Genomic DNA, 20,641 nt, shown 5'->3' on the forward strand with positions numbered 1-20,641 from the left:
AGCGTTATCATTAACTACAACTTAGTCACTGGACGTTACGTCCATTTGTCAGAGAGGGAGCCACAAGACACCGGTCTTTGAACAGTTGCTTCAAAACAACCAAAAACCTACTGTCCAATTTATTTACAAACCTCAATATGCAACTGCCCCAACCACCGTTTGCATAACAAAGACAATAGGAAATGGATCTCAACAGCACCCTGGACCAAAAACAATAAGGGGAAGTATGATATTGAAGAAACAATTGCGTGCACCATACGCAGGTTATGAAGCACAATATAAGAGTGTATACAAGTGGCACCTCAGAGCAGCTACACAAAATAGAGAAGCCTAAAAACCTTGCTGTGCCTCACCAATGCACATACCATGTCAAGTAGATATGGATAAAAAGTATACGATAAACTAGAATATCAATCCCAAAGAAACATCATTTTGAGTTTCACAGGTTATGAACCATGGACAAAAACATACCAACAGACCTTATTCAGGCACGAGACGTGATTTTATTTAAGCCAAAAAGTACCTTGTTTTAACCTACCGCTTAAAATTGCCTCATCTTCCGTGCAAGTCAAAAGGATAAAATTAATTCCTCCCATTATTTTTATTTTTTACCTAGCCGTTCCCGTTTCCTAACTTTGGCTTAGGTTCAAAGCCCATTCTCGGTCTATATAGCACACCTAACCTCTTGCGAAAAAGGATTCTATTCCGTTTAATTGTTGACACTATTACGATGCAAGGGTTCCCCCGGACACCGAATTAAACAATATATAGACGTGATGGGGAAGGGCCACGCAGAGTTTAAAAGTATACCGACTGATATTATTTTGTGTTAGACTTATGTACACAGTTTTCGTTGTCACACCTGCACACGTTTTATAACGTTACAAATATTTATTACTTCAAGCACTCGGACGAAAGTGTTTTAGTAATCCCTTAGACTATAATGGTCCCATCCTAGCTTTAAGATCTTGTGTCTGGATAAACCTTCAAACCACACTAAGATAAAAATAATAATTAATAAAAATACACAACACGCTTATTTTCACACACAAAGCATACCAATCCTACACTCCGCTTTCATCACATACAGACAAGTGGGTATTGGTCGTTCACGAAAGTCATGCCCGTACATAAAACAGAAGAACTGACGAGGAAACAGGAAATCAGTGGGCCTCTCTTTCAGAAAAAGTTGGTAGTCATTTTAGGACTGCTAATTTGGTTGCATTTACACTTGATTGAGCCTTCTTCCTATGTGAGGTTTTAATTGAAATCAAAGAAAATATTAGCTATATAAAAAATGCTCCCCGGCTCATAATTCATTTGTGGGCTGTAGATCATTCTATTACTCTAAAACACGTAGTTCTCTGCGAGTGACAACCTTCCGTGTCTAACAGGCGAACTTCAGTTCAAAGATGGCCGCTCCCTCTATCACTACCTTCCGAAACCCGCACTTTACCCTCGGCTGCTAAGCTTTGCCACATGCAACATGGCAGCGGCTACCATTGACGTCACAGGAGTGCCGAAACGGGCACGCGCCGTGTGATCGCATTGTGCGCTGCGGAACAGGGGGTGGGGAAGGGGGGTTCCCCGAGTACAGAGAGGAGGGGCTGTGTGACACCCCAGAAGCACGAGCGGGCGCGTGTGGAGCCCCGCGCTGAGCCCGCCGCGGTGAAGGCAGGGGGCGGAGGCAGGCCCCCAGCTCTGCCTCCTCTTCCAACCGCCGCAGGTTCATAGGCAAACGGCTCGCGGCGAACGTTGGGGGCAGAACGCCGAAGAGACGATACCGCCTCGACCCTGGAGGTATCTCATACACAGAAAGGGTGGGGCTTCTCGAGATATGGCTTGTTGGTCGCTGTGGCACAGATCAGGAGTAAGGCGTGGGGCCTGAAGTTGCCCCCGGTTTGTGACCCTCCCCCGCACTCATTCATTGCTGGAGAGTGGAGCCGGCGCTTCTTAGTGACGTCCATGAGCCTGGCATTTAAAGTTCCTGCTGGGAGGGAGGGGGTTGATCCCCCCTTGGCCTCCTTCCAGGGTGGTTCAAGTACCCTTCCGCCCCTATGCGTTACCGAGCTCCGCGCGCAGCTCCTCTATTGTCCTGTTGTGTACGCAGCCCCTGTAGTAACGGCGGCTGGCGCACTTTAATGACGTCACTAGTTGTTGTGCTGGGCTGTCCACCTGCGGCTGTACTCTCACAGCCTTACTACATTTGTGGGATGTGTTCGCATTTCTCCATGTAACTTTATCCAGAAAAGTAAGGGTGATGCGCCTTATAGATCAGAACTCAGTCTAAGTTATGCTTCTCAATATACGTTATTTTGCAGTGAACTGTTTTAGCTGCACGAATTCCTGTGGCCCATTGTCTCTTTTTTTCTAGTTCTGCTTATCCCCTGCTTCTACTACAGAACTACCTGCTTTTGTGTTCCCTTGATCTTCTTTTTATAACATCGGTGCCTCTATTTCAGTCATTTCTTTGTAATTTATGTCGGTTAACTGTATGATCACGAGAGCGAAAGCTAGATAGTTAAGAGTTCATGAAGGAAGTTTAATTGTGGCAGTCCGGATTTATCAGAAACCAGCGAAGGCGAAACAATATCTCACGTCTTTCATTGACATAAACCTTCCCAAGAATACCCACATTGATGACGGCATAGGTATCAATTTCCCCCATGCCCCTTTCTCATGCTAACACGAAGCATAAGCCAATTGTGTGTCAGTCTGAAACTGTTGCGGATTCTAACTTTGTTTACCTTTTTGTTTGTGATTTACACTCAATTAAAACTACATAATTCGTGTTTGATTTGTTTGCATTTAATGCATAAGCAAGCGTTCTATATCACATTTCGTGTAATTTTACCCGTTTCACAGCCTTGTTTGTTCAGCGTTAGTATTCTGGAGGAAGCGACATCTGTTGACGATGTATTTTAAATGTTGATTACGAAAATGCAACTGTGCGTGAGCTTTTCTGTCTCGAGACGCATTTACTTTGTTACTTATTCGAGCCACCTTTTATTGACTTGACGTCCAATCAGAGTAACACAGTGTCTACTTAGAAGAGATACTTTACGTTCAGTAACAGTGGAATTCCATCGGAAGGGACTTCCTAATCTTTTGCATATCATATGACAACACACCAATTTTTTTTAAATGCACGTGTATTTATACAATTCCCAGAAGTTGAGTTCTAATACCAGAACCCCCATGTAAAATCAGCTACATAGACGCCTCGGTGTTGGTGGAAACAATCAGAGTTTATATTGTAGTCAAAGTCCTTTATTTAATTTCTTTCTAAGTACTGAAGTAAATGATTATGCCAGCCAACTAGTGTTGCGTACTTTGAACAGCACGCAGGCTTCGGTCTTTTTCAAAGATAGAGGAAAGGCAAGTCGTTATTCTTCATTTTGTAGCCAATAGAGAAAGTTCAGGCCCTCAGTCCGCAGGAAGATTGCTTTGTGGCGGCACAGACCCACCTATATAATTGGTGTAAATAAACCCTTTACCTTTCCTGTTGTTATTTTTCGTCCATACAGTAGTTAACACACCAACACAGGGATGCAGTATGGCCTCGATTCCTACATGGTTCACCCCATCTTCTTGTTTTCCCCATTTGCAGTACTTCTGCACTCAGTCATCGCACATCACATACAAAATTGTTAATTTTCACTGCTCCGGAGATATTTTTTACTCAAGGAAATCTGAGCAGTTTTATACATTTTTATTACTTTAGTTTTAACTGTTTACCATTTATGACAATTGGGTGACGAATGCTTGCTTTAAAACAAGAGATTTAAATTGCTAACCAAAAGGCGTATATTTTTTTTTTATTCGATTAAGACTATGACTTTAAACATATAAAAGATGGGGGAGTGGTTCTTGTCTTTTTGAGATCTTCTGCTATGTGTTAACCTAACATATTTTGCCTGTAAACTGTTTAGTTTAATATAAACCAGATTGCATAAATGTTTTCGTTCTGGTGGGATGAGATTTGTTAACAGTTTGATATATTGTTTCTTATCTCGCCTCAAGATGCCTTTTGTGATGTATGCTTTCCTTTGAACATCTCCTTACATTTCAAAGCAATGGCAGCACAACATTTTATGATTGATTTGGTGTTGTCTTTGTGCATTAACTTTAGCTATATTCTTGTTTTCTGGTAGAGCACACCTCTATTTAGTGATTTTTATAAACTTATTGTGTCTAGTCAGCAGATGCTCTTGGTAGGCCAGATACGTTATTACTTGCTTGATTGTCACTTGAACCTATTGTGCTAGTTACAGCAAGGCTTGTTTTATATAGAAAGAGAAGATGCTTGTATGACAGTTTATACACTCCAGTTACATCGAGATATTACCACATAGATTCTACTATTTAAAAATTACGTCCCACCTTGATTAAACTGCGGGTAAGAGTATTACTGACTTTAAGTCAAACACTGATACTTAACATTCACATTAACTTGAGATCCAAGGCTACACCGTACGCTAACCATAACATTAATCTTGACAGCTGGCTTAATCCTAAATTTGTGCTGCTCACTAGTCAAAATGTAAACCTTTCTCTATGTGCAACCCCAAACGTAAGGCTAAGCCTAGCTCAAAATTTGATCCTAGCTTTACCCTAACCCATCTCCTGTTACCGAATTTCTAAACACAACAGTACACCTTGCTGTAAATCTTATTCTTATGGGTATCATTGTATTCAATTCCATTTTTAGGCCGAGCTTGCAAAAGTGCATGGAGTCTCACTTGTGAGACTTTTGTTTACAATAAAGGGCTTGGGGCCCACCCATTGCTTACCATTTGTTGACTTCATTGTCACTTTGCTTCAGTGCCTCTTAATTGTCCGGCTCAGAAAAAGCATCAACTTCTGTTCCTTTAAATAGCACAGGTACCAAGCACAGATTGATTTAGCTTAATTATGTCCCTGTATGCTTGTCGGGCTATTAGTGAGATACTGTTTCTTCACCTTCACCCATACCTTCTCCGTCTTGCTGCAGGGCTTTAAAAAAAAGTGATATGATGCGGTCAGTGCTGGCCTCATCATAACGCTTTATGCTTTATTTTTGTGTGTGTTCAGCTGGCCTTAACTCATCAGTAATCCATGAATAATGCTGCTGATGGAATTCTGTGGTCCAAATCACTGCTGCCGAAGCGGTTTCTCATTGTGGTAATGAATGCACAAGAACAACTGTTAGCATTACTTTACATGTATCAGCCCCACATCAGACCTACAGGTGATTAACATGCCACACATTTATCATCTAATGCATCTGTGAAACAACTAAACTGCATGTTTAAGCAAGGCTGATTCATCAACTCCCCCTTTTGAGAGAGAGGACATGGGAACTGAAGGAAACTGGAACGCATAATCAGTTTGTGAAGCCCAGTGACATCCTTCTAAACAAATGAAATCCTTTCTTTAACAATTTCACAGTTATTCTTAAATAACACAAAGGATTTATTTGCACTGATGCAGAAATACCCCCCAACTTTCCCTGAAGGCTCAACTGCAGCCTGTTGGAAGTTTTTCACATACATGCATTTTTAAATACTTTCATAAATATTGCCAAAAAGTGAAATTCGTTGCCCATTAAACCCCAACATCATCATAAGCTTATTTACCATATGGCTTCCAGATCTGCTTGTAAAAAGAAGCAGAGGGTTGAGATTTACATGATAAAAAGTGAAATGTCTTCCTATACTGAGCCGCAAGGTCCCCCTTACCATGGCCTGCGCTGAAACTAAACAATGAACTGAGAGAAAAAAGAAAGATTTCACTACCCTCACTGAAAAGAAAATATATTTACACAGCTATCAAATGCTGATGACATTATTATATTTTTTAAAATATATATATATATAATGAAGTTTTATTACTGCATGAGTAGCAGCTTACCAGAGCGGTCATCACAAGGAGAATATCAGATGGCTTGAAAATAAATCATCACCCGTCAGTGCAGATTTTATTTATTTTTTAAATAATTTACCATGTATTGTGGATCTGGCGTATATCTATTGAAAATTAACGTAACATATATGGTTGTCTTAACAATGGTAAACATAACACATTTGTAATAAATTAAGCAAATGCCAGCTTGAAGTCTTGCACGAAGTACCTTCTGAAGTTGGGGTTAGACGTTCCCCACATAAGTCCAGCTCAGGAAAACAAAGTTGGCCAAAGAGGGTCAGCCATGGGACCCCTTAGCGTTACTAAGGATGAAGGCGACATGCCTAATCCGCTCAGTTTGCTAGCCTCGTCTCTGCACCCAAAGGAAAATGAAGATTTAATGGCCATCTCCACACCACACAATCTAGAATTTATTTTAGCTAAAAGGAGGGTGCAGAGTTTGGGATCCTCGCCACCCATAAAGGAAGCCCCAAGGAGAGAAGACCAAGACCTTACTGAAAGGCACCCATTATGGCTTTAATGGGCTAGGCAACAGGCACAATGATACCGTTAAGCCCCGAAATACAGGTGATCGAGGACAAATATATCACCAATAACACAATGAGGAGCCCTGTGAGGCACATGGATAAACTCCTTACCCAGAGGAGATCAAGGGGACCCCCTAAGTAATCCAGTTGGCACCTCTGCACCTGTACGCATGACAACAAAAAGAGCCAATAAACAAAGGAGATAGAAGTGACACTGGTGGCATAGGAGAAGCTGTAAGTGGAAAGGAAGACAACATCAGAGAAAATTTACATCTACCCTTACATCTGTCCTCCCAGGATGGTCCTGTAACAGTAGGGGTAATACAAACAGAAATGCTGCCTGGACAACAAGCTTGTGCAGCTCCAACTGGCAAGACTGGACTTGAGAGGTGCTCTTTGTCCAGCTGGTGCTCCAAATTCTCAAGCTCATGTTTCATTTATCATCAGGATCCCGAGCAAGTAGCCAGAAGGTGAGGACAGCAGCCAGAATCTGCAGGGGTGTGGAATTTAATAAAATATCTACATGTCCATGGGACAGGTTGCGTCTTTAAATCTACTTGTCCTGTAGAAATATCTACTTGTCCCTTTGGTGCCATGTAGTGCGACAACAAATTATGACCGCAATCTCATTATGTAAGAGCTCTGATAATAGCCTCTCTGATGATGCCCGGGCTACTACTTTAGTAGGACTTAAATGCTTGCAATTTCAATCCCTACTATAGCGATTTCCTTATGCTGCAACCTTTCTGCAGATCTGCATATGGGGGCTGGACGAAGCAGTAAGCAGTAGTTCCAGGGCTGGAATGCCTTTGAGCCTGCAAACCTTCTAACTTGCATGTTTTAAGGATTTTCTCCAGCTCTTCTCTAATCTTTTCCCATAATGAGAACACTTGGAAATTTACTCCAGACAATGGCAGAAGTAGAAGTTCTTCCAGGGTTGGGAAAAAAAAGTGGTTGGAGGGATAGTGAACTTGTAAATGCTCAATAGATTTTTCACATGAGCAAATCTACACATGCATATTTGCTCATGCTAAAATACAGTTCACAAATATTTTCTAGGAGTACTATTTCCTGGTCTATAAGCTCTTGTGAACTCATGAAAGCCACTAATTCAAACACATACACACACCATGGGTGCACTTATGTGACATTCTTTAAGAATTGGGTCACTAATTAGGTCTGGCATTAACAAAGATGTTTTGGGCCAGATGTAGCAAAGGGTTTTTACCCATTCTGTGTCTATGGGAGAAAGTGTACGTACATATGGCCCCTTGTTTTTTATTAAAGTTCTACTTCTCGCTCTATCGGCTGGCTTTACTGTGGGTGATTGCATTCTGCTCGTCCACAAAGAGCATATAGGCATACAAAGTAGTTTTGTTCAGTGCTAGGAATGACTGTGGCAATCAGTGGCGTAACAAAACTGGAGGGGCTCCCCTCTTGCAAAGGACATGGAGGGGCCCCTCTAGACTCACTCAGGGCATGTGCTGTGCTGAGGAGCCCCCATTGGAGGGGGGCTGCGGGGCCTTCTTTACACCACTGGTGGCAATGTGTGCTTTTTGTGACCGAAAATATTTTTTTCTTTTTGCCATTGTTTGTTACAATGGTGAGGACCTAGCAGCTCCCACAACAGTAAAGTGATAAAAAAAACAAGACACGCATTGATGAAACTAAAAGACTCACAAAAAATGTTGGATCGGTTGGATTTTCCAGCGCTTATTTTATTTTCATGCTTCCCATAATCTTGTTGAAAATGGTTACATTGATTTTCCACTAGGATTTCTTTTTTGGAAATAATAGCATGCATCAACACATTTTACTAAATAACGCTTCAAAGAAATAGCACTTAAAATTTCATAGTAGCAAAACTTTTTTTCCTACTTGTATTTTTTTTTAGAATTTCTTTTTGTGTTTGAAGCAAATAATTATCACTCTTGCTTAAAAGCTTCTACAAACATTTGCATCTAATCAGAGAGTATTCTGGGAGTGTTATACTTAGCCTCATTTTGTTAAACTTTTCAAACGTGTATACTTTTTTTCCCACTGGAACCACTGTCAGAAGTGCATTGTGACCTTAAAACGTTTATTTACAGCGCTCACCCTAATAATGAAGACTTTTCATTAATGAGCCATACATAAAAGTTCGAACAGCATTAACAAATGGACACACATTACCTCAACTACAGACAATTCCCTTCTCTATAAACTGGCAGCTAGAGGGTTTGTGAAGCAGGGGCTTAGGCCTACTTGTTCCAAGGACAAAAAAACATGAAAACTTGTTGCCCTTGACCCCAAACAATAGCGTAGGGCAATAGGAATTCCACATCCCTGGTAAGTGGTGGAAGCCTACAAATACCTGGGGGGTTTGGTTGGACTACAGGGCCGCTCTTCAGCTTATATTCATGCCCAGCAAGTAGCAGCAAATTCATTGGAGTGGGCCTTTTGTAAATTCCGGAAGTCATTGGTGAACCCTGACTTAAGACCACTGTTAAAGGTGATGGGCTCAAAACTACTCCCAACTAAAACACATGGTGTAATCAAATATAGAGAGAAAATGGCTAATTGGCTTGACAGGACTCAATCAACCTACGACCACAGGGTATTCCTCTTACCAAGTTGCACAGCGATGCTCAAATTTGCCAGGAGTTTTGTCTGATCTCCCAGCAGTCGTCTCTAAAAGATACATTTTTAATATACTGTGTGAAAGCAAAACTGGCAGTGGAAGGTCCAGTAAAAAGCATAATCTAGGATACTATAAAAAAAACCACCAGACCAAATGGCATATGTATTTTAATCAAATACTGGATACCCTTGAGGCTAGAAAGATCTGGGTATGTGGCCTCCCATTGCCAACAGTCTGTAGACTATTATCTAAACAATCAAAGGTAATCACTATGGAGCAGGGCTGAAAGACAATCAAGAAACTCGGGCATCGTAGATAGACGTCCACCCTCCATGAGTCACAGGTTTTGCAGATTTATATTTCCCTGCCTTAAAGTACGGGTCTAAAGCGGGAGTTAATAAGACTGTACCGGGGGATAGTTTCATTAAGAACATATGGGTATGACCGGAGGCATTTTGAAGCCCAAGACAAGTATTGTAGATTCTTGGCCAGGCAGGAGGAGTCACTGTAGGAAGTTGGCTCTGTATGCACTATTTCAAAGTAAGGAATAGTATGCACAGAGTCCAAGGGTTCCCCTTAGAGGTAAGATAGTGGCAAAAAGAGATAATTCTAATGCTCTATTTTGTGGTAGTGTGGTCGAGCAGTAGGCTTATCAAAGGAGTAGTGTTAATCATTTGTTGTACACACACAGGCAATAAATGAGCAACACACACTCAGAGACAATTCCAGGCCAATAGGTTTTTGTATAGAAAAATATATTTTCTTAGTTTATTTTAAGAACCACAGGTTCAAGATTTACATGTAATACTTCAAATGAAAGGTATTGCAGGTAGGTACTTTAGGAACTTTGAATTAGCAAAATAGCATATACAGTTTTCACATAAATGACATATAGCTATTTTAAAACTAGACACAGTGCAATTTTCAACAGTTCCTGGGGGAAGTAAGAGTTTGTTAGTTTTTGCAGGTAAGTAAACCACCTAGGGGGTTCAAGTTTGGGTCCAAGGTAGCCCACCGTTGGGGGTTCAGAGCAACCCCAAAGTTACCACACCAGCAGCTCAGGGCCGGTCAGGTGCAGAGGTCAAAGTGGTGCCCAAAACGCATAGGCTTCAATGGAGAAGGGGGTGCCCCGGTTCCAGTCTGCCAGCAGGTGAGTACCCGCGTCTTCGGAGGGCAGACCAGGGGAGTTTTGTAGGGCACCGGGGGGACACCAGTCCACACAGAAAGTACACCCTCAGGCGCATGGGGGCGGCCGGGTGCAGTGTGCAAACAAGCGTCCGGTTTGTAATAGAAAGCAATGGGAGACCAAGGGGTCTCTTCAGCGATGCAGGCAGGCAAGGGGGGGGCTCCTCGGGGTAGCCACCACCTGGGCAAGGGAGAGGGCCACCTGGGGGTCGTTCCTGCACTGGAGGTCGGATCATTCAGGTCCTGGGGGCTGCGGGTGCAGTGTCCCTACCAGGCGTCGGGTTCTTAGAAGCAGGCAGTCGCGGTCAGGGGGAGCCTCGGGATTCCCTCTGCAGGTGTCGCTGTGGGGGTTCAGGGGGGTCAACTCTGGCTACTCACGGTCTCGCAGTCGCCGGGGAGTCCTCCCTGAAGTGTTTGTTCTCCACAAGTCGAGCCGGGGGGCGTCGGGTGCAGAGTGCCAAGTCTCACGCTTCCGGCGGGAAACGCGTGTTGTTTCAGAGTTGCTTCTTTGTTGCAAAGTTTCAGTCTTTGGTGAACACAGCCGCTGTCCTCGGGAGTTCTTGGTCCTTCTAGATGCAGGGTAGTCCTCTGAGGCTTCAGAGGTTGCTGGACCCTGTGGAACGCGTCGCTGGAGTAGTGTCTTTAGAAGTGGGGAGACAGGCCGGTAGAGCTGGGGCCAAAGCAGTTGGTGTCTCTGTCTTCTCTGCAGGGTTTTTCAGCTTAGCAGTCCTCTTCTTCTTAGGTTGCAGGACTCTGAGTTCCTAGGTTCTGGGGAGCCCCTCAATACATAATTTAGGGGTGTGTTTAGGTCTGGGGGGTTAGTAGCCAATGGCTACTAGCCCTGAGGGTGGCTACACCCTCTTTGTGCCTCCTCCCTGAGGGGAGGGGGGCACATTCCTGTCCCTATTGGGGGAATCCTCCATCTGCAAGATGGAGGATTTCTAAAAGTCAGAGTCGCCTCAGCTCAGGATGCCTTAGGGGCTGTCCTGACTGGCCAGTGACTCCTCCTTGTTTTTCTCATTATCTCCTCCGGCCTTGCCGCCAAAAGTGGGGCCGTGGCCGGAGGGGGCGGGCAACTCCACTAGCTGGAATGCCCTGGTGTGCTGTAACAAAGGGGGTGAGCCTTTGAGGCTCACCGCCAGGTGTTACAGTTCCTGCAGGGGGAGGTGAGAAGCACCTCCACCCAGTACAGGCTTTGTTACTAGCCACAGAGTGACAAAGGCACTCTCCCCATGTGGCCAGCAACACGTCTGGTGTGTGTCAGGCTGCTAAAACTAGTCAGCCTACACGGATAGTTGGTTAAGGTTTCAGGGGGCACCTCTAAGGTGCCCTCTGGGGTGCATGTTACAATAAAATGTACACTGGCATCAGTGTGCATTTATTGTGCTGAGAAGTTTGATACCAAACTTCACAGTTTTCAGTGTAGCCATTATGGTGCTGTGGAGTTCGTGCATGACAGACTCCCAGACCATATACTCTTATGGCTACCCTGCACTTACAATGTCTAAGGTTTTGCTTAGACACTGTAGGGGCATAGTGCTCAAGCACTTATGCCCTCACCTATGGTATAGTGCACCCTGCCTTAGGGCTGTAAGGCCTGCTAGAGGGGTGACTTATCTATACTTCATAGGCAGTGTGAGGTTGGCATGGCACCCTGAGGGGAGTGCCATGTCGACTTAGTCGTTTTCTCCCCACTAGCACACACAAGCTGGCAAGCAGTGTGCCTGTGCTGAGTGAGGGGTCCCCAGGGTGGCATAAGACATGCTGCAGCCCTTAGAGACCTTCCCTGGCATCAGGGCCCTTGGTACCAGGGGTACCAGTTACAAGGGACTTACCTGGATGCCAGGGTGTGCCAGTTGTGGAAACAAAAGTACAGGTTAGGGAAAGAACACTGGTGCTGGGGCCTGGTTAGCAGGCCTCAGCACACTTTCAAATCAAAACTTAGCATCAGCAAAGGCAAAAAGTCAGGGGTTAACCATGCCAAGGAGGCATTTCCTTACAGTCACTAATCCATATCCTCTGTGTATGTGAGAAGCTACTCCCCCCTCAGAGTATTTTGGCTTTGACCAATATGGCACACTTTGAATATTCATACTTGTAGCTCTGCTGTGTAAGCATGTCTGAAAAGTGAGTGTTAACAGTTGGCAGCTAGATTTATACAGTTCCTGAGAGCGATGTGGGCCCTATCACCAAATGCATCAGACAATACACTTTGCACTGTTGAATAGACTCCTGTTTGCCTTGGGGATTTCATAGATACATTAAGCTCAGACTGAGACTAGTCTGGTATCCCGTTTAGGGTTAAAACCTCGCACTTTAGGCTTTCCACCCTTTTAATTCTTGTTTTTAACAGATACATATTTTTGAAGTTACTGTATTAATACAATTAGGTGCCTTGTAAAGTGAGTGCTCACAGTTGGCAGCCTGATTTATAGAGTTCCTGAGAACAGCCAGGTCCCTATGACTAAATGCATTAGACAATACATCTTGCAATTTTGAATAGACCTCTTCTCACATTAGGGATCTCAAAGGGAAAGTCTTTCGGGTGTCGGGCATTTCTTAACACACATTTAAATAACTAAGGCAACTGTACAAACATTTCAAAATATATTTAGTGCGAAAGCCCATTATTTTTTTTAGACTTCTGCGTGATGAAAAATTATTTAAATGGGATGAAAACAAATCAGAACTCTTTATTTGGTGATGTGCAAAGGATAAGTATGGTTTCTAAAACCCAATTTTCACAGATTATTGTAGCTACACTATATTGTTTTATCAGTAAAGCTGCAACTTAGTGGAAAGATTTTTGGACATTTCTTGGAATTTAACTATCTGTAATTGACAGTGTGCTACCTACCACATCATGCTTTAGTGATATATTTAATAAAATTTAGTGTTTAAACGTAAACTTAGAAACACTCCTGGCTTTTAAAGAAAAGAGAATTGCGGAATGGAAGAGAGGCATAGGAATCGGCGCTCACAGTACGTCACCAAATTTGCAGTAATGATAATAAGTAAGTGTATGCACGGTGCTCCTGGCAGGAGGATCCTCCACACTCCTCCTAAGTTTCTAACAGGAAACAAAACCTCAGCAAACAGAAGTTAAGGCACTCATGAATAAAATTTCAATCAACCATGTATTCATTGTCTTGGTATCTTGTTCATAATCAGTTAGAAACACTCCTGCCCTGATGGCAATGCTATTAGTAAACTAAGAGGCAATTCATGAATCATGTGCTCCCTGATTGTGAGCTAGATTCTAATTATACATGGAGCAACCATTTTAGTGTGTTGAATCAAATGAGGATTTTTTAACAGCAGAAATGCTGAGCTCACATGTTTGAAGGTGCACTCGTGAGAATGAAGAAAAAGGTGACTCTGTAAACTAAAATATTTGATTAGGATCACACAATATGAGACCCGTTTATGAGTTAAGCACATTATAGTTAGGTCGAGTTGATTATCCAAGTTACTCGACCTGCAGGGCGAGTAAAATTTTAATGATTTTTTTAGACCTGCTCTACGCCACTCTACTGTACTCTGTGCCAGTGCACTCTACCCCACTCTACAATGCACAACTGTACTCTTCGCCAATGCACTCTATGCCACTACTCTATGTGACTACACTACACTCTGCACCACACTGCCCTTCCCTACTACAATCTAAGCCTCTTAACAATCTACCTTTTGCCACTCTCCCCACTGCACTTTATGCCACTGCATTTTACACCACTGCACTCCACCTTACACAAGTCCACTGTACACCACTTCACTCTATGCTACTGCACTCTGCGCCACTCTGCTCCACTCCACTGCTCTATGCCACTCCCTTCTCTGTCACTGCTTTCTACGACACTCTATTCTAAACAACTGCATTCTGCATTCTACGCCAACTACTCTGCACCACTGCTCTCTACGCTCCTATATTCTACTCTGCAATAATCTACACCACTGTACAGTACTCCCCTCTGCGCCACTGCACTCTACACCACTGCACGCTACGCCACTCTACACATTGCACTCTGTATGTGCACTCTGAGTCTTTCAATTCTACTCTGCACCACTGTACTCTGTGTCACTCTACTCTGAGCGACCCTGCTCTACGTCACTGCACTCTACAACACTCTACTTTGCAAGACTGCACTCTCCGCCACCGACCTCAGCTCCACTCTACTCTGCGCCACTTCACTGTACGCCACTGCAAGCTACACAACTCTACACCATTGCGCTCTATGTCACCGCACTATATGCCACTCAGTTCTACTCTACACCACTCTAATCTGCACCACTCTACTCCACTTCACTCTACTCTGCACTATCAAGTCTGCCACTCTGTTGCGCTCTGCATCACTCCAGGCTACTCTAATCTATGCTGCACCACTGCACTCTATGCCACTCTACACTATGCCACTGTGCTCTACCATGTATCACTCCACTCTGCCCTGAACCACTCCACTCTGTCACTTCACTCCACTCTGGAATAATCTATGCCACTGCATTCTACTCTGTGCTACTCTACGTCACTGCACTCTGTGCCACCTCCACTCCAGTACTCACCTCTACTCTACTCTTCTTTGCCATTCCCCCTACTACATGACTACGTTCTTTGCCACTCCACTCTGACAAATCTAATCTATAACACTACTCAACTCTATGCAACACCCTCTGCGCCACTCCACTCTACAACATTCTACTCCTTCCACGAAACTCCACAACACTCTGCGCCACATCACTTAACTAGACGCACTAAACTCTACACCACACCTCTCCATAACACTCCACCCTACTGAACTTTACGACCCTTGACTCTGTGTCACTCTCCTTTACCCCACTTACTTTTAGCCATACTGAACACCAGCATACGCGAGACCTGTTGGCTTTGCCAATGCTTGTTCAGTTGGGGATTTTGTGTTTCCGACAGTTTGGGCTATATGCTGTTGTTTTACTGCATAAACACTTTTCTTTTTGATCTGTTTAGGTTGAGGTACTCCATACAAAGTGGATTAGCAAAACACCAGGTTAGTCTTTAGAAGTGTAAAAAGCAATCTCAGTGAGCCATGCATGCACCACTGCTCCCCTGTCAAAAGCTTACAACCAACCAGCACCTAATAGAACCTCCTATCCTTCCATATTGATCTTTGGGTCTTTAGTATCTGTGTAATGGAGCACAGAACTTGTACTGTAAACTGTCTTCCAAACACGTGCCCCACAAAAGACAGGATCACAAAACACCTTGACTTGGCAAAGACACACAAGACCACATCCAAAACAAAAAAAAGGTAAAAGGCATTACTTTTACCTCGAATCCATGTGCCCACTAGTAGAGCTGGTGTGCCCTTTTCATAGATGTTGCTACCTCAGGCTCAAGGGCACTAAAAGTAAAGTGGCAAAAAATCATAGAAACTCCCATTCCCAGGATTTGCTTGACGACAATGTCTAGCAGTATGCAGACTAAAAATCCTACTTTATCAAAACATTTAATAATGAACTCCATAATGATTCTATGGGAGGTAACCACTGTGATTAGTGGACTCCTTATTAAACGTGTGTTTCTTCCCTAAGCTTCCGTCAGCTGATCCGAAGAACTTCCAACACCATCCTTAGCCTCTCATTATACTACTCCTGAATACTAGAGTACTCCAACGTTTTTGTAAGATAGTATTTTATTCAGATCCTTAACAACATCCCCAGCTGCAATTTTTTTTAAACAGTTTGACACCGTTGACCTCATAAGTGAAGCAAATTTGCTGGTCTGCACACAGTGGAGCACCCAAAAGCACTTTCCCAGAATCCCTTCATGATGGAAGACCCTTGGCACAGCCATGAAATATGAGTGATCATACACAATATTGCTTAGTAGCCTCTACTGTGTGCATGCACAAACTATACACACACAACTTGTTAGAAAATATGTACCCAAACACCTTCTTGCTGATAACTGACATAGGTGAATACTCACTTACCAGTACTCTCAGTAGTACATAGAGCCCCCATAACATAAGGTAGAAATCAAATAATGACTCTGCGGCTAACCCCCTGCTGACAGACTGCTAAGTTTATGCTTCTTTCATTGTCAGCAAATAAAACACATTATTTGTGTTCACTCATGGTGTTAACCATCATGAGAAAATCGATCTTAATAAACAGAAATGGTTTTGTGATTGTTTATTAGAGCTCACATTTTCTGGTCATCTTTGGGTAAAATGGAGACTTACACAATATGAAAATACTTTTGACCTTTAATTGTTTCTAGGTTCTGTTATCTTTCTTACTATGTCATAATGACCATTCTTAATTATGGTAAGAATCACTACGCTTTCCTCCTAGCCTGCACCACACAGTCATCTTGCATTCACACCTCCACATCCTTAGTGATGATCCTTTTCCTACTTAAATGCCCAATCGCACCCATTGCCACTTTTCTTTACTTGTGCAATATAGGCCAGCTGGCTCATCAGGCATGCACACTGAATGTATTTCCTTTGGTTCTTGCTCCTTATTACTCCAGAAGTACTAACATACAGACCTTCTGAAGTACTCATCTCACACACAACACTCACATCAAAGATTCCACATTGATTTACACAGATAATGGTCAGAGCACTAAAAAAGACACCCCAAGCATACTACAAGACGTAGAGTTTAGGAATACTGTGAAAGCCACAAAGGTGTACAAACCTGGCACTGTGTGCTATTGCGTCAATGTTTTTTTTCTTCTATTTTATTCCAGTCCCTTTCATTGATACGTGAGTTCACACAATGCATGCTCACATTATTTAACGCTACACACACATTATAAAACATTCTGCTCTGGGACAGACACAAACTATAGTTGTCGGATCATCAGCATTAGCCTACCTTTAGCCATTGCTTATAGATCTTTCGATCCAGCCATTTTACCCATGAAGTCATAGGCTACTGCTCTAATAGAACCAGGCATAAACCAAGAAAATTCTTGAAATTGAGCGGAAGGAAAATTTGAGCTTTACTTACATACATTTACATCATGGTGTTGGATGCACAGTTAGTTGTTAGCGAGTGCATATATATTGATCGGATATGGGGGATAATTAAGTTTCATATTTATTTAAATTGTATCAAGCAAATGTGCCACATTTGTCATCTGTGCTATGTTGTGGAACTATGCTCTTTGGCAAAAGGGTGAAATACAAGTCTGTTTATTGCAGAAAAGTCACCAGTAAGAACATTAATGAGTCAGATGGCAATTTTTCTGGTAGTATTACAAGTTATACTTAAGTGTATCCCGTTATTTAAAAACATGGTTCCTGACGTCAGATTAACGAGTGCAGCGAATATATAAGCCGCTCAAGTTACAATATTGTTTTTTAAAATAAGAGTTAATACACTTTTGTTTGAATACTGTGCGTCCAAACAATGTTTTCTTGAAATGTTCACTACAGTCAAGCTTCTAATCATGCCTTTGTTTGTATCTGCTTATGTGAAAACATAATACAGGCCCATGTTAGAGCATATTTTGACTGGTGCTTGTTTTTTCTTTCCTAGGTTTTTAAAAATGAGGCGGAAAGGACGGTGCCATCGGTTTACTGCACTAAAACACACTGCACCTACCTGCAGTATTAGGCGTTCCCCGGCTCGAGAAACATTGACTTATGCTCAGGCACAGAGAATGGTTGAAATTGAGATCGAAGGCCGAGTGCATCGGATCAACATTTACGATCCTTTAGACATTGTTTCAGAAGATGATTTGACCGCACAAGAGATAAGTGAATGTAACAGCAATAAAGAAAACACTGAAGGGCCTCCTCCAATTTGCTCAAAAGTTAAACGGTTTAAAAATTGCAAAGTAAAAAAGAAAAATGATGCTCTTCCAAGTATACATGGGTCTTCTACGACGGGTGCGCTTCCAGAACCTAAAGTGCGTATTGTTGAGTGTAATGCTCCCACTGCCCCTCGGAGACCTCCTACGTACTACAAATTTCAGGAAAAATCCCCTGCTGAACTCGATCTGGAAGTGGAGTACGATATGGATGAAGAAGACTATGCCTGGCTGGAAATCATAAATGATAAACGGAGGGCAGATCATTTGGCTGTTGTGTCCCAGAATATGTTTGAATTCCTCATGGACAGATTTGAGAAAGAATCCTACTGTGAGAACCAGAATCAAGGGGAAAATCAGTTGCTAATTGATGAGGATGCAGTATGCTGTATATGCACGGATGGAGAATGTCAAAACAGCAACGTTATCCTATTTTGTGATATGTGTAATCTTGCGGTGCATCAGGAGTGCTATGGGGTACCTTACATACCTGAGGGGCAGTGGCTTTGTAGACCCTGTTTGCAGTCAGGCTCTCAACCTGTCGAGTGTGTGATGTGCCCAAACAAAGGAGGTGCCTTTAAAAAGACGGATGATGATCGCTGGGGGCATGTTGTGTGCGCATTGTGGATTCCTGAAGTTGGATTCCCCAATACTGTTTTCATTGAACCAATTGATGGTGTCACACTTATTCCCCCGGCAAGGTGGAAATTAACGTGCTACCTCTGTAAGCAAAAAAATGTTGGTGCCTCTATCCAGTGCCATAAGGCAAACTGTTACACTGCATTCCACGCAACATGTGCTCAAAAAGTGGGTCTTTACATGAAAATGGAGCCTGTCAAGGAGCTTACTGAAAATGGCCCAATTGTTTCTGTGAAAAAGACATCTTACTGTGATGCACATACTCCAACTGGGTTTGTTAGAAGGCCGCTGAATATTTATGAAGTGGTAATTAAGAATGGTGTTTGTGGGGAAGAGGGAGCAGACAAAACTGAACAACCTCCAACAAAGGTGAGAAAAAAAACAAAGAAGGCTACAAAGGCTGTGGTAGAGCCTTGTCTCGTTTTGCCAACAACGTCTGTTCCTTTAATTCCACCAGAAAGGTAAGCGGAGGTATCCAAAATAGGAAGAAAACTAAATTCTTCACTTTACTGTCAAACACAATTGGTCACCATAGTGAAGTTGGTACATTTTTAAACAAAGGGCTATTGTGATCACCCTTTGATTTGTTTTGCTCATTGTCACATTATTTGCCCTTTAACTTGTACACCAGTTAACGGTACTTATGTGCTACACAGAGGTATGCTCTTTGTTTGTTTGAAGGAAATATTGTCTTTAAGTGTTATAAAGCTACCAAAAGTATTGTGATTTTTGGTTTCATCTCACAAAAATTGTAGTTAAGCAAACAATAGATGGGCAAAATAAGTGGTATGGTGTTATCGTTTTACAATAGTTTGAATGGTATGGGTGTAGCAAGCTCTGTGGCATAGCTTATAACCTTGTCTAATCAGATTTTATGTTTTCGAGTATCCTTAAGTGTCCCTGATTCAGTTAGCATTTTTTCTTTTAATTTTGGTGGTGAAACCATTGATCTGAGCACCATTTTTGTATATCAGGTGGCTACTGATTCAATTGACCTAATTTAACGGTAAAACTGATTTGTGCATTCTGAACCTCGGCAGTCACCTTTAAATGAATTTTTAAGAACAGGCAGTACTAGAAGTTCTCCTTGACAGCAGCCTTATACTGCGGGAACACAATGCAGACTTTCTTTTAGATACCAACCTTTTCCAATATTCTCAAATTTTTCTGCAACATCTTGTTCTTAACTGTAACAGCCACATTTCCACACTATGTAGGGCATGTTTCTGAATCTTCACATAAGAAATTATAATATTAGTACATGAAATCACCATATTAAAATTGCACGGATTCAGATGTATTCTACGATTCCATATGCAATAAAATTTTTGCAGCTATTGCAACCTTTCCATAATTAGATACCTTAATTTGTTCCGCTACATCTCAGTGTAGCTCTCAGGAAATTAAAAAAAGTGGAGTAGTTAGCCGCTTTAGGACTAACTAAAGTTGGTTGACAAGATCTGTGTCCTAATTAAGTTATTAGGAGGAACGTATATCACTTTTTAGGCTTGATATGAACGCTACAAAATAGAAACGTATGTGCACACATGTCTGAACAGACTTGACATCACCCAGATACTGTGGAGCATTCACCTGCCAAACCAAATTACTTGTGGCCCATTTGAGAAACTTTTCAACATCACTAGTAGTGCAAAAATCGATGGCGTCGACAGCTTGGAATCCGTATTTTCCAACCTCCTATGCTATATCAGTTACAGAAAGGTCCATATGAACTGTGATTCTGCAGCCAAAGCATTTTCTGCATAATTATGGAATTACTACTTGCCAATAAATCACTTTCTAGTCTAAAGTATAAAACGTTATTTTACTAAAAAGTGTCACTTGGTGTAACACAGTGGCGTCCCCTTTACCAAAGATTAATTGACACCCTCTCTGTTGCTGATTGTTGTACTCGGGTGTTTAATGAAGTGAAACCTTCGCTCAGCCAGTACTAATGTGCTGTTAAAT

The 20,641-nt window shown here is 42.4% G+C and overlaps 1 protein-coding gene across 4 annotated transcripts in view; it reads left to right on the forward strand.

Moving 5' to 3' along the window:
- Positions 1–1,534: 1,534 nt before the first annotated feature.
- Positions 1,535–20,641, forward strand: part of BRD1 (bromodomain containing 1) — a 453,076-nt gene continuing 433,969 nt past the window's right edge. For 2 of the 4 annotated variants that reach the window (XM_069229712.1, XM_069229715.1), the window contains exons 1-2: positions 1,535–1,800; positions 17,761–19,134. In XM_069229712.1, the coding sequence (XP_069085813.1) occupies positions 17,771–19,134 (1,364 nt within the window). In that variant the 5' untranslated portion in view covers positions 1,535–1,800; positions 17,761–17,770. Of the gene's footprint in view, positions 1,821–2,144; positions 2,252–17,760; positions 19,135–20,641 lie in introns of those variants that run through there. The other 2 variants (XM_069229714.1, XM_069229713.1) reach the window with 2 other exon arrangements.

The sequence above is a fragment of the Pleurodeles waltl genome, chromosome 4_1, assembly GCF_031143425.1.
Source record: "Pleurodeles waltl isolate 20211129_DDA chromosome 4_1, aPleWal1.hap1.20221129, whole genome shotgun sequence".
Lineage (NCBI taxonomy): Eukaryota > Metazoa > Chordata > Amphibia > Caudata > Salamandridae > Pleurodeles > Pleurodeles waltl.